The sequence below is a fragment of the Trachemys scripta genome, chromosome 3 (assembly GCF_013100865.1).
Source record: "Trachemys scripta elegans isolate TJP31775 chromosome 3, CAS_Tse_1.0, whole genome shotgun sequence".
Taxonomy (NCBI): domain Eukaryota; kingdom Metazoa; phylum Chordata; order Testudines; family Emydidae; genus Trachemys; species Trachemys scripta.
This window is the reverse complement of record NC_048300.1, coordinates 196,339,807-196,362,550: the sequence shown is the minus strand read 5'-3', so window position 1 is coordinate 196,362,550 and position 22,744 is coordinate 196,339,807. Positions and strand designations below refer to the sequence as shown.

Below are 22,744 nucleotides of genomic sequence, written 5' to 3'. Positions count from 1 at the left end.
TCCCTTTTTTAAAGATGGGCACTACATTAGCCTTTTTCCAGTCATCTGGGACCTCCCCCGATCGCCATGAGTTTTCAAAAATAATGGCTAGTGGCTTTGCAATCTCACCCGCCAACTCCTTAAGCACCCTCGGATGCAGCGCATCCGGCCCCATGGACTTGTGCACGTCCATTAACATCTGTTAATGCTTCAGATGCTTGTTCTGTTCAAAGTCTGCTTTGCTGATAGCTTAGTTATAGCAGCAGAGTGCTCCACATTCTGACACAAATCCCTCCAGTTTGTTTTAACAGGGCAGTCATGCTTAGTGGTCAGTGCAGTGGTGATCAGAGGCCAGGAACAGCACTGAAGGTCAGAGACAGAGTTGGAAATCAGAAGATAGAGCTGAGATCATGAGTCAGAAAGTGAGCAGAACATAAGAATGGCCATAGGGGTCAGACCAAAGGTCTATCTTGCCCAGTATCCCATCTTCCAACAGTGGCCAATGGCGCTTTAGAGCGAATGGACAGAACAGATAATTGAGTGATCCATCCCTTGTCACCCACTCCCAGCTTCTGGCAAACAGAGGTTAGGGACACCATCCCTGCCCATCCTGGCTAATAGCCATTGATGGACCTATCCTCTATGTACTTATCTAGTTCTTGTTTGTACCCTGTTATAGTCTTGGCCTTCACAACATCCTCTGGCAAAGAGTTCCACATGTCGGCTGTGCATTGTGCAAAAAAACCCTTCCTTTTGTTTGCTTTAAATCTACTGCCTATTAATTTCATTTGGTGACCCTAGTTCTTGTGTTATGAGAAGGAGAAAATAACACTTCCTTTATTACTTTCTCCACACCAGTCATGATTTTATAGACCTCTATCATATCCCCCCTTAGTCATCTCTTTTCTAAGCTGAAAAGTCCCAGTCTTAATCTCTCCTGTTCCATACCCCTAATCATTTTTTTGCCCTTTTCTGAACCTTTTCTAATTCTAATATATCTTTTTTGAGATGGGGTGACCCCATCTGCACGCAGTATTCAAAATGTGGGTGTACCGTGGATTTATATAGAGCCAATATATTTTCTGTCTTATTACCTATCCCTTTCTTAATGATTCCCAACATTGTTAGCTTTTTTGACTGCCACTGCACATTGAGTGGATGTTTTCAGAGAATTATCCACAATGACTCCAAGATCTTTCTTGAGTGGTAACAGCTAATTTAGACCCCATCATTTTATATATATAGTTAGGATTATGTTTTCCAATGTGCTTACTTTGCATTTATCAACATGGAATTTCGTCTGCCATTTTGTTGTCCAGTCACCCAGTTTTGTGAGATCCCTTTGTAACTCTTTTCAGTCTGCTTTGGACTTAACTATCTTGAGTAGTTTTGTGTCATCTGCAAATTTTGCCACCTCACTGTTTACCCCTTTTTCCAGATAAATTTCTGAATATGTTGAATAGTATTGGTCCCAGTACTGACCCCTGGGCAACACCACTATTTACCTCTCTCCATTCTGAAAACTGACCATTTATTCCTACCTTTTGTTTCCTATCTTTTAACTAACAAACCAGCAGAGAGGCAAGTTTGTTGCCATCGCTGGCGGGGGAATTCACCTGGTTGCAGCCACTTCCTGAATTCCTCCTCAGTTTAAAGAGGGTGCCTGGACCAATCAAGGGACACAAAGGAAGCTGTCAGTCCAGCCTTCTGAGGAGGTACTTACTGTGGTATCGCCACAGGGTCTATTGATGATGCGTACAACCCTATTACGGCTGCTTGGTAGAGGAGATGTCCGCCATCCCACAGACCTGGGTTCCAGTCCCTGCAGAACCTCACACAGTTCTCCACTCTTGATTTGAGGTGATTGTTTTGTGGCAGGCAAGACCCAACATAGGAAAGAGGTACACTGTCTTTTTTCCAGAACAAAAGTACTGTTTTGCCATATGAGTTAAATACACCTAATAAGCAAAGATCAATTGTAGCTGCAAGGTGTAACTAGGGCGCATAAAAATGATGGTTTAAAATTAATATTATATATCTATAGATATATAGCTATATAAAATAAATAAATATAATGTTGATTAGTTTAAATAAGAAATTTTATTTACGTGTTGCTAATTCTTTACCTTCTTCCCATTTGACAGTTTTAAAATGCTAATGGGTGTTTTGTACTTGCTTGTTGAGTTTCCTTATTGTTAAAGAATTTCAGATTTTATATGGAGATTTTTTTTCTAACAACTCCTATTGTTAAAATGCTCATCTGAGCTGAAAGAGGCATGTCCTGGGCCGCCTCAACCTCTTTACTGTGAAATAACGCAAACTCAAACACAAAACTGATAAGTAAGTAGCTTGTGCTGTATTTGCAATGAATATCACTTCCACAAATCAAGAAAGCTAACCAGGCAATATTACTCCATCAGGGTTTGCAGTTCAAAGTCACTGTCTATCATAGTTGAATAAAAAATAATTAGTTCATTATAAAATTTAATCTAAAGTTGCAATAGAGTTATCCCAATTTTTAAATGAAGCTTTGTAAAACTAAACTTAATTTAAATCTGAGGTTTAAATCAATGTTTTGTCACTCCAGCCTGGCTATATCTGAAATAATATTTTTAGACCTGCAGTTCTAGTATATACAGTGTTGCCAGCTGTGGAGAATGATGAGGAAATGTTTATTTTTTATAAATATGTGCACCTCAGTTCACCTATGGATTTTATCCTGCTGTGGCCGCATAAAGTTAAATCAAAGGAGGAAACCAATAGGAAATGAAACAATGGTAAATATAAATGATCAGAGTCCTATTATAGGGTCCTTGGGGAAACAATGGGAAAGCTGCTAATTGGGAAATACCCCGAGCTTGGCTCCAAGTAGACTGGCAAAGTTTACTCTTCACAGGCCAAACCTAGGATCAAAGGGGATGCGAGAACCTTAAAGATGCTAGGAAGCAGTTGTCAGCACTGGCTGGAAGTTAGTCTCTTACAGAGAGGCAGAGCGAGCTGCACCAGTGCAGTCTGCTTCTCCCATCCCAGAAATAGAAGTAACTGAACTGAATGAAACTTACTGAAGCTTGCAAGGAAAGATTAAGGTTTACATAAGGGGAAATAGGCATATAGACCTTTATTGTTTTTACCCTTTACTCTGCCCACTGCATACTTTTTGGGTGAACAAATAATGTTTTGATTTGAAGCTGGTTTTGAGTCACTTTAATAAGCTTGCTGGTTACCGGTCCCCAAAGAAAAAGGGCTTATAGGTACCAAACAATTGGGACTATAGTGTTAATGTGGTTGGGAAATGGGGGCTGCCCCCCAGAAATCCAGTCCAAGACGGGATGTACTGCAGGGTTCCTCCCTTTGAAGGAGGTGCAGGAAATTACAACTGTCCACAAAGGCGTGGACTTGTGCAGGACTAAAAGGGGTGTAAAGTGTATCTTGCCCTGTAACCATTACACCAACTCACCAATTTTATCACAAGTCTCACAATATTTGGTGTTCCATAAAACCCCAGCTCTCAGTCACGTGTCTGTGAGAATCTTACTTTCATTTTTTAAGTTTATAGTCCTCATGGTGATGGAGCAAAGCTTGAAAACATGACCTGAGTGCATTTTAAAGGCTCAGAAGCCAGAAGGCAAAGAAAAAGAACCTAAAATGTATTTTAATATAGTTTTTGAACACTTGAAGTTGACAATACTGTGTACAGCTGAAAAGAAACTTGGAAGGCAAAGGACTACATGGTATGAAAATGCAATAGGCTGCTCCCTCTTCATACAAACATTATAGCTTTAGCTCTTTTCCCCAGATATATGGCCAAGGATGTAATTACACTTATCTGAATAGCGAGGGAAAGTTTAACCTACCCCAGGAAAAAGCATTTTTCTCTGGGGGTCAATTAGTAGAGGTGGGACCAGCTTGAGCTGCATAAGTAGGTCCACAAGAAAAGGCAGGTCCAAACTCTCAACTAGGCTATTTAAAGTCAAATTATTTTTCTGTTTAGTTAATGGTTGACTTTGATCTAAAGGAACCAGTTGACACTAGCTCCTGATGTGTGGCAGAATCCTAGCATGATGTCTCTAGTTACAAACAGTGGCTAGAACAGGAAAAATGGGTTGCCCTGATTGAATGTTGTCTTCTGTTCCAAGCTGTTTCCATGAACTAAAATATTTCCTTATAACCAAGTTGGGTTGTGAGACGACGATTCCATTGATCAGCATTATGTTCTTTTAGAAAGTCTTTGCTGCATTCAAAAGGGCGTTCCTGAATCCTCAGAATAAATATTCCTTATGTCCAGTGATCAGCTCTAATAGTGCTGAAAGACTTTCACTGAAGGCTTGGTCTTCGCATTCTCATCCCAGGACTACAACAGAAGTTAGCATCAGAATTCCTGCTAACTGCTATTCACTGACACCTATGACAAACTACAGGGCTCGAAGGGTAAAAGCATTAGAGAGCTAGTTATTAGACTCTCTGATCATCAGTTATGACCTTTATAACACTCCCTTGAGACACCTTTTCAAGAGAAAGATCTATGGAGACCTAGAAAACTGGGGGGGGGGGGCAGACAATAATCTTGCTCCATATGGTACAGTACAGACCAGTTTATGCGTGAATCCACTTAATGTGCAGTAGCGCTATGCCTCCCAGTGCTACCTATTTAACACGCAAGACTCGTTAACACGCGGTACAGGAACTTGCTAGGTAGCGCTACAGATTTGCTCACTAACTCACTGACATAGAAATCGACAGGAAGTGCGGAGCGGAAATGTGTTGTACGTCTTTACCGCTGACGGGAGGTGGGGAAGGGGCAGCAACATTAAAGCGCTGCCGTGGCAAAGGACCCTGCAGTGCTTTAAGGTCCCTGTCCCTTTTGCCCCCCCCCGCCCTGGCCACTGACGGAGGGGGCAAAGGGAGCACCTGCCCCGGAGCCAGCGATTTTACTATTGACTTCAGTGAGAGCAAGATCAAAGTTCCATTTTTAGGAATTTTCTTTTTGTGCTATTTAGTTATATTTTAGCTTTCCAGGTAACCGCCAAACTTGTGCTTCTTAGTAGACAGAGAGAAGTGTTGCCTGGTTGCCTGTTTCCATGTCAGTCCAATTTGAAACAGAAAGGTAGCCATGTGACCTGATACCTACCTTTCAAAGGTTTACTGATAGAACAAGATAACACCATGTTACAGTCAGAAATTATCTTGCCGAAACACTATTTAATTTGGAAAATAGCAGCACATGAGTGTAGTGTGAACAGCTCAAAAGTAATGACAGTGACTGAGGTTGTATGAAAATGGTGATACTGTTAGAACAGATTCTCTTCAATCCCTCCCCCTTCACTCGTCTTTAAGAAAAGCCTGGCTTGATTTGAATTTCATTGCCTGTTGTCCTTAGGGAAATCTCAGATCCTCAGCATAGTTGTGGAATTGTGCCCCAAAGGAGGGGGACAGGTGTTGGGCACTCAATAGTGGGTTTGAGCTTTAACTTCACATTTGCAGCAAGCTCATTAATTTGCTATTTGATGCTAAAGCAGCCATGATTGATAGTTGGGCAGAAGGGAAAAATATTCAGAGATGAGTGAACATCCTAAATTAACAGTGTGTCTGGGTTGCAGAACTGTTTTTCCCTGGAGGAATGCTAAAATTAATGGTTTTTTAAACCTCTGTATTGAACACCTGCCACTGTGTGATTGAACCTTTTGTTACCCCTCTTAAAATAATGTCCTTGTTTACTTTCAAGATGATTTAGATATCATGGAAAATACATTTTTCTTTTTGATTTATCCCAGTCCAGACGCTTATAGTTCCTTACAGCCAGCAGATGGAGACAGAATTAAGTCTTTTGATTACAAAATCTCACCCATACATATACTGTTCTTACCAGTTGACAACTCAGTTGTTGGTCTCTAGCAGGTGGAATGTTAAAACTCTTGCTTGCTGAGGGAGAGACCCGCAAAAAGAAGCGAATGGAGAAGATCTCTGCAGCCTACCAGTCTTTCTAGCTACACCCTGGCACGTGGCTGCCACTGCAGCGCCATATCATGAAGCATCGATTGCCTCCAGGCTTAGTGCCATGGGCGATGAACCAGCTCTCAGTGGAGTACCCCATGGCTGACTCTTACAGGAGCTCCTGATTCAGGAAGTGCCTCCACTGCCAGATACTGCAGGCTGCTTCTGGCTTAATTGTTAGAGAAGCACAAATTCGGTCTTTATGAGAAAAGGAGCAGGTGTGAAGGATAAGGAAGGGTCACCAATCTTGGACCCTGCCCTAAGTGGCAAGACTTCCTTTCAGGGCTCAGCATTTTGGTACCACGGGTCTTCAGACTTTTGAAGAGGCACCACGTACAATATGGCATGCAGGGGCTGGCCACCAGGGTTGATTAGATAAGGTATTATCGCTAATGAACAGGGGCACCAAATGGGAGTTCTGCAAAGGAGTACTCCAGGTGGAGGAGTGACTACATGACTCTTAGGGTGAGTGCGTTGTGTGTACTTGCCTGCCTTGTGCCTGCTTAACTGAAGTTTATAGTGTGTTCTGTTTTGGGGGGCTGTGTGCTGAGCCCAGTGGCCTGCTAGGCAAGGCTGAGAGCTTCTTAACAAGGCTCTAACCTGCCATCTTTTGAACCCTAATCCCTTAGGATCTCTTGATAAGGGGGTGGGACTACTCAGGAAGAACGGGTTTAAAAAGCCAGCTCATAGGTGACCAGAGGAGCTAGCAAATGGGAGTCTCCAAGGGAGTTTAGAGAGGGAGTGTGAACCAGATAAATAATAATAAACCTAAGTAAATAAATAAAACCTAATAAACCTTCTCTAAATTTAGGCTAATACCACCACCCCACCCCTCAAAAAATAAACACACACACATGCACCAAACAAACAAAATTTCCTGCAAGAGAGAAAATAATGCAGGCAGAAGTCCAGCAGCAGAGTGGGGCTATCCAGTTTATTGCACTATATGTGGCATCTATGATTTCTAGCCTTGTGGGCAGGTGGCATGTGTGTGCATTTGATGCCAGCAGCTAATGGCTCTCAGAGACTGCGTATGGGCTCTTGAGACTAGAGTGGCTGAACAGAAGCCAAGGGAGACAGAAGTACATAGACAAGACTTTCTGGGAAACAGTAGAATGGTCCCACCCTCACTCTGACGGCTTCTGTGCTGTTGAGGATGAAAGTCTGAAGGAAAGAACACCAAGCTCGAATGGAGGGAATCAGTCCCATAGCTGGGACCCTCCTTCCAGATGTCATGATATCATCTCACACTGAAGATACCTCTCCAGGGCAGGGGACCCCTATTATTAGGAAGACAGGTAAAAGTAATGGGGAATTCAGTTCTTAGAAATGTAGATAGTTGGATCTGTGATGACCGAAAGGACTGCATGGTGAATTGACTGCTGGGTGCAAAGGTTGCAGACCTCACGAAACATCTAGTCAGACCTATGTGCAGTGCTGGGGAGGAGCCAGTGATCCATGGTACAGGCAGTTACCAGTGACATAGGGAGAGGTAGCTGGGTTCCTGGAGGCCAAATTTAGGCTGCTAGGTAAGAGATACAAGTCCAGTACCTCCATGGTTGCATTCTCTCAAATGCTTCCAGTTCCACACGCAGGGCCAGTTAGACAAGCAGAACTGCAGTGTCTACCATGTGTGGAGGAGATGTTGGTGTTCAGAGGAGGGATTTAGGTTTACTAGGTACTTTTGGAAAAGGAGGAATCTATACAGGAAGGATGGGCTCCACCTAAATCAAAATGGAACCAGACTGCTGCCACGTAAAAGTAAAAAGGTCATAGAGGAGTTTTTAAACTAAGGGCTGGGGAAAGCCAACAGGTGTGGAGGAGCACATAGATTGGACAGACACATTCCTTAGGGCAGGATTTATTAAAGGGGATACTCTATATCCTAGTAAAGAGGTGAAGTGGAAGTTGATGAAGTACAGGTAGGAACTGAAGAGAAACAGTCTCATTCAATTGCATCACATGATGGCAGACAACTAACTACTGATAAGTTTTGTAAGTGCTTGTATGCAAATACAAGAAGTCTAAATACTAAGATGGGTGAACTGGATTGTCTGGTATTAAATGAGGATATTGATATAAAAAGCATCACAGAAACATGGTGGAGCGATAATAATCAATGGAACACTGTAGTATCAGGATACAAAATATATAGGAATGACTGAGTAGGTCACACTGATGGAGGGAGTGGCAGTATATGTGAAAGAAAGCTCAGTCAAATATAGTAAAAATCTTAAATGAATCAGACAGTATGATGGAATCACTACTGGATAGAAATTCAATGCTTGAATAATGAGAGTATAGCAGTAGGACTATACTACCAACCACCTGACTCATATGGTGGCTGTGAAATGCTCAGGGAGATTAGAGAGGCTACAAAAACAGAAAACCCAATAGTGGGAGATTTCAACTATCCCCACATTGACTGGGAAGATGTCACCTCAGGATAGGATGCAGAGATAAAATTTCTAGACACCATTAATGGCTGCTTCTCAGAGCAGCTAGTCCTGGTACCCATAAGAAGAGAGGCAGTTCTTGATTTAATACCAAGTGGAGCATAGCATCTGGTCCAAGAGGTGAATATAGCTGAACCATTTGGTTAATAGTGACGCTAATCTAATTAAATTTAACATCGTTGTAGGGGGGGAAAATACCAAAGAAACCTGTCACAGTAGTAGTTAACATCAAGAAGGGGAACTACACCAAAATGAGGAGCCTAGATAAATGGAAATTAAAAGGAAAAGTGAAATGTCTGCAAGCTGCATGGAAGCTTTTAAAAAACACCATAATAGAGGCTCAAACTACAAATATACCCCAAATAAAAAATAAAACGGTAAGATGACAGCCACCATGGCTAAACAGAGTAAAAGAGGTGATTTAGCGACAAAAAGACATCTTTTAAAAATTAGAAGTCAAATCCTCCTGAGGAAAATAGAAAGGAACATAACTCTGGCAGGTCAAGTGTAAAAGTGTAATAATTAGGCAGGCCAAAAAATAATTTGAAAAGCAACTAGCAAAAGACACACAAAAAATTAAGTACCTCAGAAGCAGGAAACCTGCCAAACAATCAGCTGGGCCACTGGAGGATCAAGATGCTAAAGAAGCACTCGGAGAAGACAAGGCCATTGCAGAGAAGCTAAATGAATTCTTTGCATTGGTCTTCTCTGCAGAGGATATGAGGGAGATTCCTACATCTGAGCCCTTCTTTTTAGGTGACCAATCTGAGGAAGTGTCCCAGAGGGAGAGGTTAATAGATGAGGTTTTGGAACAAATTGATAAACAATAAAAAGTCACCAGGCCCAGAGAGTATTCACCCAAGAGTTCTGAAGGAGTGCCCATATAAAACTGCAGAACGAACAACTGTGGTGTATGACCTATTGCTTAAATCAGCCTCTGTACCAGATGACTGGCAATAGCTAATGTAATGCTCATGTTTAAAAAAGGCTCCAGAGGCGATCTTGGCAATTACAGTTCAGTAAGCCTATCTTCAGAACCAGGCAAATTAGTTGAAACTATAGTAAAGAACAGAATTATCAGATGTGTAGATGAACATGATGTGTTAAGGAAAAGTCAACACAGTTTTTGTAAAGAGAAGTCATACCTCACCAATCTTTTAGGTGTCCCTAAATCTCTGACTGCCAGAAGCTGAGACTGGGCAGCAGGGGATTGATCACTCGAAATTGCCCTGTTCTGTTCATTTCCCTCTGAAGCATCTGGCACTGGCCACTGACAGAAGATGGGGTACTGAGCTAGATGGACCACTGGTCTGACCCAGTATGGCCGTTCTTATATTCAGTTCTGTTAGGCCTATAAGAGAGACTTGATTTGTCAATATTTTTAGGTCACTGAAAGCCCTTGACAGCCTGATAAGGAGAAAGTGCCCTTATGTTTGCTTATCATATTATACATTTGTTACAATGTATGAGGATGCCTTCGCATCTGCAAAGCTGACCAATAGGGAACTAAAGCAATAGATGATCTCAATTATTTGCTTGAAGTTCCCCAATAACATTAAGATTGATAGAGAAGTGTGAGTGGCAGGCCAGCACTTGTAATGATAAATAGAAGTCTGAGACTCGGGCTTATGCTACAGCACTAAAAAATAGCGGTGTAGATTTTTCCGGCTGGGGCTCTGAAGGCTAGGAAGGGGAGTGGGGGCACCAGCTTCAGAAGCAGAGTTCTAGCCAGCGCCTGAATGTTTACACAGCTATTTTTTTAGTGCTGTAGCATGAGCCCCCACAAGCCCGAGTCTGTAAGCCCAGGCTCTGAGACTCTCTACCTCTGGATCCTACTTGCTGTGTAAACGTACCCTGTGTCTAAACCATTTGTGTGGGTGTGCGGATGTCATAGAATCCTAGACGATTAAGGGTAGAAGAGACCTCAGGAGGTCATTTAGTCCAACCCCCTGCTCAAAGCAGGACCAGGACCAACACCAGGGGGAGGGATAGTTCAGGGGTTTGAGCATTGGCCTGCTAAACCCAGGGTTGTGAGTTCAATCCTTGAGGGGGCCACTTAGGGATCTGGGGCAAAAATCAGTACTTGGTACTGCTAGTGAAGGCAGGGGGCTGGACTGGATGACCTTTCAAGGTCCCTTCCAGCTCTCCGAGATAGGATATCTCCACTATTTTTTTTTTTTTTTAAATCATCCCAACCAGGGCTTTGTCAAGCCAGGCATTAAAAACCTCTAAGGATGGAGATTATACTACTTCCCTAGGGATCCCATGCCAGTGCTTCACCACCCTCCTAGTGAAGTAGTTTGTCCTAATATCCAACCTAGACCTCCCCCACTGCAACTTGAGACCATTGCTCCTTGTTCTGTCATCTGCCACCACTGAGAACAGCCGAGCTCCATCCTCTTTGGAACCCCCCTTCAGGTAGTTGAAGGCTGCTATCCAATCCCCCATCACTCTTCTCTTCTGCAGACTAAATAAGCCCAGTTCCCTCAGCCTCTCCTCATAAGTCATGTGCCCCAGCCCCCTAAGCATTTTTGTTGCCTTTCCAATTTGTCCACATCTTTTCTGTAGTGGGGGGCCCAAAACAGTACTCCAGATTTGGCTTCACCAGTGCTGAATAAAGGGGAATAATCACTTCCCTTAATCTGCTGGCAATGCTCCTACTAATGCAGCCCAATATGCCGTTAGCCTTCTTGGCAACAAGGGCACACTGTTGACTCATATCCAGCTTCTCGTCCACTGTAATCCCCAGGTCCTTTTCTGCAGAACTGCCACTTAGCCAGTCGGTCCCCAGCCTGTAGGTAGCAGTGCATGGGATTCTTCCATCCAAAGTGCCGGACTCTGCACTTGTCCTTGTTGAAGGAGATGTCATGCCATGTAAGTTGCTACAGTATGTGTCATGAACCAGAGCCTAAAAGGTGATATGAAACAGGAATGCCTTGGACATAGTTCACAAAAACGTCTTTGAAGTCTATTCATTGTCGTTGGCAGATTATCTCCCTACTGTTGTTTTTTTTTTTACTTAACCTTCGATTTTCTTTGTTGCACTTGTTTGTTTTTTTTAAAGTGAGAAGTACCATAAATGCAGTTTCATTCTTTGAAGAGGATACCAATATCTTAACCCATGAAAGATTTTGTGCAATAGTTTAAATAACTACAATTGAACTTGACTTTAAATTCTCTGTGAACTCTTCACTTTGGGATTTGGATTGGTGAAGTCAAACTTCACAAAAAGCCTGTGCTTATTCTAACATTTTCATGTTCCTATTTTTGATTGGACTATCTAGTTGTCATGCTGTCTGGAGTGGCTCATAACCGTGAGTGCCGACCTCAGGGCAGACTGTCAACAAGGCAGGGCAGAGACCCCAAATGGGTTATATGTTCTATAATTAGATTTCACCAACCCAATAACACATGTGAACTCCTGGAGCACTATAACAGTCTTGTCATAGTCACAGAAAATCCCTTTGGGCATTCCAGACTATCCTGCCATCCCGGCAAGCTGCACTTAGTGATGGGTGCTAAGCATCAAAGATCATAAAAGATTCAGGTTGCTTCCAGTCCCAAGAGACCAACTTATCCCATCTTAACCATACTAACACACAGGTGAGCTGGACTGGTTTCCAGAATGAATTTGTCAGTGCTTGGCTGAGGCCTAAAGACTTGACAAGAGCTGAAACCTGGTCTGCCAGCGTGTCACTAGTTACAAGGGATTTTATTTTAAATGGGACCTTTCTTTGTGCCACAGAGACAAAGTGCAAATATGTCAGATTGTATTTGACACTTATCTCATGAGTGAGTTACAGTACAAGTTCTTGCAGTACTGATTTAATACAGCGCTTTGTTAGTGTGGGTAAAGAAGACAAAATCCTGTGACAACACTTCATGTTATGCAATTCTTGGTGTTCCTTGTCATTGTAATACTTGTTTTGTGCAGTTTAACTAGGCCTAGATCAGCAGATGTCAGGTGTTTTGTAGAAAAGTCAGTGGGAGAGGCACACTTTTAATCCTTTAATGGCATTTCCATTTTTCTTTTAACAATCTACATCAATAGTTCAACTTTTGGGATTTTAAAAAATAAACTTTAGTATTTGCAGCAGGTTATAACAGTAAGCCCCTGCTGACTGACATAGCTTTTATCCACTTCGCTGGTATGCTGAAAGAAGAACCAGAATACTCTTGTACGCATCTTTTTCAGCTACTTTTTATAATGGTGGTACTTCCTTACATTATGCTTTTTTTTTTTTTTTTTTTTTTTTTTTAAGAAAACCTTTGTGACTCTTGAGTGAGTTGACACTTGGTATCTTCATTCTTCCCCTCCCACACTTGATTGATTTTATACTTTGTAAAAGGCTTTGTCAAAATGTCTAGCTCCCAAATCATTTTCAATTGCACTTAATACAAAATAAAGAATTGAAATTTAATACCCTATTTGCGTGTTCTTCTAGGAGTGCTTCAGCTAGGTTGCCAACCCTCCAGATTAGCCTGAAGTCTCCCAGAATCGGCATCGATCTCCCAGTGACTATTGAAAGCAAGCTGGGGGATTTTAATAGGATATTTTAAGAAAATGACATTACTTTATGTTGGGGGGGAAAAATCTCCCGGAATAGCTTCAGTCAGAGTTGGCAATGCTAGCTTCTGCTCAGAGTGAATGTAGGCTGCTGCTTTAGATGTTTCCATAAATCCTCACTCTTAAAGTAGTGTGTGGACCTGTAGTAGTTCCGGGGTGGGGCTCGTCCCTTCCTGGGGCGCCTGAAAGCCAGGCCGCCCCGCTACAAAGTGAATAACAGTTCTGAGCTCAGGCCCTTTGTGCAGGGGCTGAGCACACAGTTAACAGTTCTGAGCTTAGGCCCTTTGTGCAGGGGCTGAGCAGACAATTAACAGTTCTGAGCTCAGGCCCTTATGCAGGGGCTGAGCAGACAATTAACAGTTCTGAGCTCAGGCCCTTGTGCAGGAGCTGAGCAGACAATTAACAGTTCTGGGCTCAGGCCCTTGTGCAGGAGCTGAGCAGACAATTAACAGTTCTGGGCTCAGGCCCTTGTGCAGGGGCTGAGCAGACAATTAACAGTTCTGGGCTCAGGCCCTTGTGCAGGGGCTGAGCAGACAATTAACAGTTCTGGGCTCAGGCCCTTGTGCAGGGGCTGAGCAGACAATTAACAGCTCCGGCCCTGGGTCAGGGCGGGGCTGCACACCAATAGTCAGTCAGTGTCCCAGGCCTTGTAGCAGGGGCTGGGTCAGTTTGGGTTAGCCCAGGCCCTAGGTCAGGGCGGGGCAGCAAATCAATAGTCAGGGGCCCAGGCCCCTTGGACAAGGAGGAGGAGAGACTGCCACCCAGCACGGGGTGGCAGGGGGGAACACAGGCCCACCCACTCCACTGTGTTCCAGCCCGGGGCCCTATCCGCAGCAGTCCGTCTGCCGCGCAGTCAGTGGGGATCCTGACCGCAACACACTGACATGGGTTCGGGGTCTGTTATCCCCGGGCCACTTCCCATCTCCTCCTCCATGGGTACCTGCTCCTCCTGAGTTCCGTCTGCTGGGTCATAGATCATGGGCTCCTCCGGGCCCCGAGCACCAGGTAGGTCTGTCGCTCCCTCTGGGCCCTCGGCGGGGGGAAGCTCAAACCGCTCCTCGGGATACCGGGCTCTCGGCAGGCTCGGCCAGTCCTCCTCAGGGTACCGGGCTCTCGGCAGGCTCGGCCAGTCCTCCTCGGGATACCGGGCTCTCGGCAGGCTTGGCCAGTCCTCCTCGGGATACCGGGCTCTCGGCAGGCTCAGGTCCGCGGGAGCTCGGGCACCAGCGTCTGTCCTCTCCCGCTGCCGGCCAGCTACTGAGCGCTGGGGCCTGGCCTTTATACTTCCTGTCCCGCCCCTTGACTTCCGGGGGGCGGGGACAGGCCGCAGTGGCTCCGCCCACTCTGGCGGCTTTTCTGGCTCATCGCTTCCTGGGGCGCCTGGAAGCCAGGCCACCCCGCTACAGGACCCAAAGGCTTTAAAAGCAATTAGTGTGTTCTGAGGTGTAAACTGCCCAATTAATGTCAATGGCTGCTAACTCAGAGGCCAATTATGCTTTTGCTGCTCATCACAACATGTTAGAGAAGAAGTATAAGTGTGTGTGTGTGTGTGTGTGTTTATATATATATATATATAAAAAAATAAATAAATTAAATTAAGTTTCACCTGGAACCCTTTGGAAATCCACCAAGCATGGATGTGCTGAACCCAAAAGTGCTGATATAATCCAGATGAATACGTTTGTATTAAAGTATTGGTTTGCACTTAATCTATGCAGTGAAGATTCACTTATTTGCAGTGGTAAACAATGGTGCCCCATTTCTGTAGGACTAGGAGATGCTGTACATTCACAAGTCTACAAGATTGTTGTTAGGGTACAGTTTATAATTGGTGTGGTTTTTAAGTTTTATTCTTTTGACCATTTTTTATCAGAAGATTTTCAGATAAGGATATTTTGGGGGAAATGGATTAGGCTTCTTCACACACAGGGATGTCTAGTAGGTAACAATAGGACCAACATAAAACTCCTTGAAGTTGGAGTTAATTTTAACTCCTGATTGAAGTTAAAATGATGGTGTGCTGTGATTCAAGCACTGAATTAAGCATGGCACTTTTCAGAGCATATCCGGTGTAACAGGCATTATAATGATCAGTAGATCACTGGGGGCTTTGATAGCAGAGGCATAATTTCATATTATTTATCCCATCTCCTAGAACTGGAAGAGACCTTGAAAGGTCATTGAGTCCAGCCCCCTGCCTTCACTAGCAGGACCAAGTACTGATTTTGCCCCAGATCCCCAAGTGGCCCCCTCAAGGATTGAACTCACAACCCTGGGTTTAGCAGGCCAATGCTCAAACCAACAATGGACTAAATTCTGTGATCTTGTAAATCCAAGAAGTCATTTATAGTTATGCCAGTAGAGAATTTGGTCCAGTATGCAGGGAATAGATTCTTGTATATAAGTCTGTCGAAAACTTTTATCTACATTAGGAAATTATGCTTCCCACCAAGTTAGTGCCCCAGTTACACATTTCAAAGCTATTCAAATTGTATAAAATGTAGTTCTTCTGTAGTAATGAGGCTATTTTTATTTTTTTAAAGCTTAACTCAGGATACTTGTTTGATTTAAACAGAATGGTCCACTCAAAAGGGGGGACAGACACCACCATAATACGGTTGTGTACAATACCACCTAGGAAGCTTTCAGATCAGTTTTGTATGGTTAAATGGACAAAAACATGGAGAAGTCTATAGTGTTGTCAAAGGCCATCAACATCAATAGTTGCTCTGTGGCAGAAAGTGGTGGAAATTAATTAAAAGAGATGCTGAGCAAACTAATGACAATGGATAAATTGAGCTCACTTGAATGGGCACAGGAACTCAAAGAAGAATAGTTTCATGATAATGCTTGTCTTTGGTTTAATCGTTTTTTAAAAAATCTGTCCATGATGAAGGAATGCCATATAGTAGTTAAATTTTAGTTTGTATTCTTTTTTTTGCCACGGATGTGCTGTGTGACTTTAAAAAAGTCACTTAACCTCTCTGTACCTCCATTTTTCTCATCTGTAAAATGGGGATAATTATACTTGCCAACGTCACAAGTAAATGCTACTGTTTGTAAAGGGCTTTGAGATCCTTGGTGGGGAAGACCCTATAGAGATGCAAAGTGTTATAATAATTACTATTGTATCTTCACTGGCATGTACATCTACTGACATGCACATCAGAAAATGAAATGTAATTGAGTAGACAGCAGCTGATCAGCCATTCTGTTGCTTTTATAAAGTTATCTTGATACAATAGCTACTGAACCCTGCTTGATGACACTCCAGTTGAATTTTCATCCTGTGAAAAGACAGCTTTATCGTTGTTTGTTTGCCCAATGTTAATTTAGGGCATTGTATGCATGGTATTGGATTCAGATCATCACACTGCTTTCTGATTTTGCTCTAAATAAATATTTATATTGCTAGTAAATAGGAAGTGAGTGTTTTGTGTTTAAGACCCTATTGCGTGAAGCACATCTCTGGTCGTGGTATTCTGCTCCTCAGATTATTTCCTACATCATTTAATGGCAGATTGTATACTGCCAGTGGAAGCTTTCAATGAAGGTCAACCAGAAGTTGGAGACCCTGAGATAGGAAATGGCTTCCTGATCGTGGACCTCTGAGACTGAGGGTATTTTTTTCAATTGTGACTGGTTTTAGTGAAAGTGTCTCGTAAATAGTTCTGGGATACTATAGCAGTGCAAAGCAGGGAATGCAGAGTGAATTAGCTCTTCTTGCAACAAGGTGGTGGGTTGGTTCAGGGAAAATTAGTTCTTTTGAACTTCAGCTTGAAATCTTGTTTGTTTTTTATGGTTCATGTCTTGCGGCTACAACTCAGGAAGTTCCCCAAATGTCCTGATCATAAATTTTGTCAAACAAATGCCCACATTGTTTGCTAATAATGACTTAGTATAAACTGTGATTGTTTCTTCATGAATCATCCAATGGGGAGTAAGAATCGTGTAGTACCACCTTGCTGACAAACCAAGACTCTAGGAAATGGAAAACAAGAATCTGATCCTCACTGGAATAAGGGACAAGGGGTTGTTGAATATGTTCCATGATGTGGAGGTGTCTGTATTATTGACTTTCCAACAGAAGTTGGAGCACGTGAGTTTATGTAGTTTATCTCTATTCGCAAATTACAAAGGCTCATTTTTGAACCAATAATATTTCAAAATTGTTCGGCAAACACCACACCAGACCAGAAATACAAGACCTCCGAGCATTTGAATCTTTTGTTTTTACACTGCACCAGCCTGCACATTATTCTGTGAAGCTCTATAGAACTGTGAAACAAAGGAACCCTGATGATGTTTACTTTGGCTCAAGTCTGAGACAGTTATTTTAAATTAGTTAATAGCTGGAGTAGCAAACTATAATGGTTTGCAACATGTTCTTTTCTGTTTTCCTCTCTCTAGATCTCTCAGATGAGCCGCCCAGACCTGATTCTCTTTCTGATGAAGTATCTTATGGCTCTAGTAGTTGGGATCCCTTCTGTCTTTTGGGTTGGAAGTAAAAAGACCTGCTTTGAATGGGCCAGCTTTTTTCATGGACGCAGGAAAAAAGAGTGAGTGTTGTTATGTGAAAGACTTACCAGTGTAATATTGGCAAATAAACCCTTTCTCTCCTGTAATCCTGAGAGAGCACTTTGAGTTAATCCTGTCCTAACTAGTTCCTTCTTGGAGAGAGGGATGGGAGCAGAGGCAACTTGCCTAGAAATGTCATGTATTTGCACCAGATTGTTTTCTTGATAACAGAATCAAATTAACATTCTTCATCAATTATCCAGCTATTCTGCTTCCTTGTTCTTAGAGCAAATGGGATATGCCACGATACCATACATTTTTGTCACTTTCTGAAATGTGCAGTAGTCTAGCTTCCTTCTCTAGAAGCACCATCTCCTCAGCTAGACAACTGATCCTTTCTATTGAAATGAAGCAAACATTTTTTCCACCATGATTCTGCAGCAGTTGTGTACATTTTCTTAATCCTTCTATTGTGCATTGAAGCCCCTACCAAACTGCAGTTTAATCAAATTAATTACAGTGAAATCGGTCTTAAGTGACCTCTCCCTGGACTGACAAAATCCACTGCTTAACACTAAAGTGGTCTTCTACTAAAAATGGAGGAAAACTGCACTCAATATAGTTGGGGCAGATTTTAAGGCAAAAGGTAACCTAATAAATGTGGTCACCGCTATAAGATTCATAGCAACTTAATATAATTAATACATCTTTTATCTACCCAAATACACCCTTTCAACTAAGGCTGTGTAGAGACTAAGGCAATATTTCCTAGCCTGGATATCGCTGGAGGTGACAGGCTAGTCTGAGTGGAGTAGGAGATGGGGCGGAGGATCTGAGCAATGGGGCAGAGAAGGCTGCGTGACACCAGTTGTTCTATGCTAAACATTCTCCTTCAGGTAAAGTAGTGGGTGACTCCTTGAAGCTTCCAGGCTTGTTGCCATGTTCCTGTGGTGGCCCTGGCATGTACTGTCCTGCAACAGTACATGCCAGCCTTCTGCCTCAAGCTGCTCTTCTGTTGTTGTGGCAGTTAAATCATCCGTGAGAGGCAGAGCTGGTTTTTCTTCACGGAGCTGTCAACGGACAGCCCCATGCCAAGTAGACTGTGTAGCATTTTGATGAGTGGGAGAATGAGAAGAAAGAGCCATCAGGTGAGGGGGGAGACCCTAGGAGAAGGGACACAAAAACGAGAGCTTAAAAAACATTTTTTTTTCCTGTCTACAAAATAACTAAAAAGAGATCAAATGGACAGAAAAATCACTGGCAACTCTGCCAGAGCATAGCTAGAGGATACTAAAAGTGCACCCATCCACCAATCCCACAGAGGGGCTCCAAAAAACCAGGCTGGGAACCACAATCATTGAGATAAGGCAAAGACAGATTCTGTATATTTTGCACTTTACAAAATATGCTGCTCTTACGGACATTTATAATTCAGTTTTAAAAATACCATTTTGGGGAAGGTAGTGACTTCCTGTTTATGTAGATGACTGCTTCTGCAGGAATCTGGGCAATATCTCTGAACTCTCCAGAGGTAACGCCATAAGGGAATTCCAGGTTTAAAAGAAAATTACACTGCTTCTAGTTCTTGCATGATCCATAGGATTCATGAAGCGGCTGGAGTCATGTAAGGTAATGGCAAAGCTTTTATATACATTGCAATTATGCTACCGTATGCTCCACATGCCTATACTAGAAGAGGAAGAGCAATTACAGGTTACAGGGTGATTCTCTAAGCATTGGCCAAAATGTTCAAATTGGGGTGCTTAAAATTAGGCAACTCGATCCATATGTAGGCAACTAAATAAGTGGCCTGATTGTTCTGCCTCACTGCTCTCTAGGTACCAAGTTTTGACCATAATGTGTGTATTAAAGCTATATGTTTATTGAGAGCAAAGGCCAGTTTGGAAGAGCTGTTGTGATCGCTTTGCTGTACTTTTTATTTTAACATTAATTATTCCAATTCCACGTTTTGACTAGAGCTGTAAATGAGAGCCGCCAGGTGCTGCAGGAGCCCGATTTTGCTCAGTCGCTTCTGAGGGATCCTAATACCCCCATTATCCGAAAGTCAAGGGGCACTTCCACTCAGGGGACTTCCACTCATGCCTCATCTACTCATCTGGCTATGATGGATGACCAGAGGAGCAAAGCAGGCAGCGTCCACAGCAAAGTAAGCAGCTACCATGGCAGCCTGCATAGGTCCCGTGATGGCAGGTGAGTTCCATGCATAGTTTAAAATTCTAATGTCAATGGAGTTGAGCCTCTATATTCAGGGGGAATCCTGGTCACTACCTGCACTTTTTCATTTGGCTACGCTTTGGCCACCGTGAGGTTGGCTTCTGAACCTCTGCTAATATTCACCTTCCCAAACTAATGATTATATCCTTTCCATTTGGTCCTTAAAGAACTTTAACATCTGGGTTGGAAAGAGGAAATGTACCGTAACTTCTTTCAGTAGTTATGAGTGTATGGATTAGTCAGAGTATGAATGCAGCCAATAGCTCTTTCTCTACTGAGACAGAATGTGCCGTGTGTGTGTGTGTGTGTGTGTGTGTGGTATCTACTGCATGGGAAATGAAATCTGTTCCAAGTTCAGTGTAGTGTTTGAGCACAGCTGCTCTGTACACTTCTGTGAGTTTGACTAACTGAAGAACGTGCCAGATCCTCAGCTGGAGTAAATTGTTGTAGTTCTACTGAAATTTAAAAAAAAAAATGTAGCTTAGTTGAAGTGACCATTAGGTAACTTGTATTTACTCACCAAATTATTATTCTCAATGTCTGTATGGTGCTATGGTGAGTATCCTTATCCTCCTTTTATAGATGGGGGTGGGGGGCGACATAGAAAGGTAAAACAACTTGCCAGAGGTCACACATGAGTTCAGTGGCAGAGCCAAGTAGAATGAGTCCTCCTGTTTTTCATAAAAACATAGTACTATATATAATCAAGAGTTATTTATTTACATACTTACACACACTCTCCATCTCTCTCGCCTGAAGTAATAATGAAATTGGCCTTGTTTTTATAAATTAGGTACACCCCCTGCAGCTACAGAGGCATAGAAGACAGACTACCTCATGGCAGCATGTCACGACTGACTGATCACTCCAGGCATAGCAGTTCACATCGGCTCAATGAACAGTCCCGTCACAGCAGCATCAGGGATCTCAGCAACAACCCAATGACCCACATCACACATGGTACCAGCATGAACCGGGTTATTGAAGAGGATGGAACCAGTGCTTGATTTGCTTTCAACATAAAGGAGAACCTCCTACAACAGTGTTACTTGGAGTCCATTTCTCAGTGATGCGATAATACTCAGTATTATCGTCCTTCCCATTTGGTGCTGATTTTTTTTGTATCAGGAAGCTGAAGTTTGGCTTTGCCTTTTTAAAGCCAGCTGTCGTTGTGCTTACATCAGTGCTAGGATGCACAGTGATCAGCAATCTGGAAATTAACAAAAGTAAAAGCTAGTGGTAGCTTCATCTTGAACCTACCAGTAGATAATTATTAATAATTTATTTGATAACTTGTTATTTTCCCATCATACATCATAGCTGGATTTCTTATTAGAAAAATCCCTAAATACTTTGAATTTCAGTAATTGTTACCTTTGAAGACTCACTGGTGAGGTCATGTTAAGAGTTCCAATAAGCAGAAGGAAACTCTCTTGAATATTTGAAGGAGTTCTTCCATGAAACCCTTTTGTCTCTGATTAGATAATAAAGTGGTACTTGTTGTCATCAAGCACAGAGGGAGGGCTGCATATTAACTACTGTACAAAGGGCATCTGTGAGAAATCAGCAGGCATTTTTAAACAGTTATGCTGGAAATAAAACAAAAGAATGAGCATTCCGTAGGAAGAATGGAAACTCCAGTGAAGATGGTCAGTTCTTACAGAATTGTTCAGGGTCAATTGTTGGGCTGTGGGGCAGGGAAGGCATGATTTTTTTAAATTGGTATTGTCCTGGCCTTTTTACCAAATACTATTTAAATTTTCTACTTGTTTACAATTTTTCTGTGGGGAGAGGTGGAAAACTCAATTTGAAGCCAGTTACCTAGATAATATTCAGCTACCCATTTTTAAATTAACATACAAAAACTGAGATTGCCTGTTCCTGACCCCTCAAATGCATGATGGAGGAACCTGGTTTTCCATTTAAACTAGAATGTTCGACCTCTCTCCTTATGGACCTATAAGAACAAATCCTGATCCCAACCCCTGCAGCTTGGGTTTGGAGGGGTGGGTGAAATGGATGCAGGGAGTTTATGTGGGAACCCACCAGGAGACCACAGAAATGTGCTCTGTGAAGGCTCCCTTTATACTGAGTATGTTGTGGAGTGGTGGGTTTAGAGGTAGGTGGGAGAGTATCAAGGAAGGAGTGCAGCAGTGGATCCATGACTGCATAGATCCACCAGCCAGATTACACTGCTGTGGAAAGGAGGTGAAGGGGTGGTCGGGGTTAGGAACTGCTGCCACTCTGTAGTCTTGGAGGTTGAGCAGGTTTTCACATTCCCCCTCAGTAGGCCCCCAACCCATTTAGGTGGGCTGTGCACTGGAGAGAATATTTGGTTTATATTATGGGTCTTTTCTATCCAGCTCTCCACTATCGTTCGGAACAGAGAATTCTCGGATTTTTATGGAAACATGAATAATTTTGCTCTTCTTTTGCCTTTAGGGTATACCATGTCTTTGTGGACATTGTAGGCAAAGTCAAGTCATGTTTTAAATGGTACAGTAGATCTGAAGCAGCTATTGTAAGGGTATGTCTACACTACTTGCCGGATCCGGGGGTAGACTAGACGCAATACATCGATCCCCGAGCGCTCTCCCATCAACTCCTGTACTCCACCGCCGCAAGAGGCACAGGCGGAGTTGACGAGGGAGCGGCAGCAGTCGACTCACCGCAGTGAAGACACCAAAGTGAGTAGGTCTAAGTACGTCGACTTCAGCTACGTTATTCACATAGCTGAAGTTGCGTAACTTAGATCGATCTCCCCGACCCGCCAGTGTAGACCAGGCCTAGCTTTCAGGTATCATTCACCTTGAAGAAACAGTGGTTACATTTGAACCTACCTCAGTCATTACTGTAGAATACTGCTGGGAAATGTACACTTTTTCATTGTCCTAATATTCATTCCCTTTTTGACCTGCTTGAGGCATGTTGAAAAGGCTTTGTACGTGCTTGGATGGCATAACCTTGGGGGCAAAAAAAAAGGGCAAAAACCCAGGAT

The 22,744-nt window shown here is 42.9% G+C and overlaps 1 protein-coding gene across 2 annotated transcripts in view; it reads left to right on the top strand.

Moving 5' to 3' along the window:
• The window catches only part of FZD3 (frizzled class receptor 3), a 92,930-nt gene extending 70,536 nt beyond the window's left edge, over positions 1 to 22,394 (top strand). For both annotated transcript variants that reach the window (XM_034766746.1, XM_034766748.1), the window contains exons 5-7: positions 17,404 to 17,552; positions 19,489 to 19,722; positions 20,540 to 22,394. In XM_034766746.1, the coding sequence (XP_034622637.1) occupies positions 17,404 to 17,552; positions 19,489 to 19,722; positions 20,540 to 20,753 (597 nt within the window). In that variant the 3' untranslated portion in view covers positions 20,754 to 22,394. The remainder of the gene's footprint in view (positions 1 to 17,403; positions 17,553 to 19,488; positions 19,723 to 20,539) is intronic.
• The last annotated feature ends 350 nt before the right edge of the window (positions 22,395 to 22,744 follow it).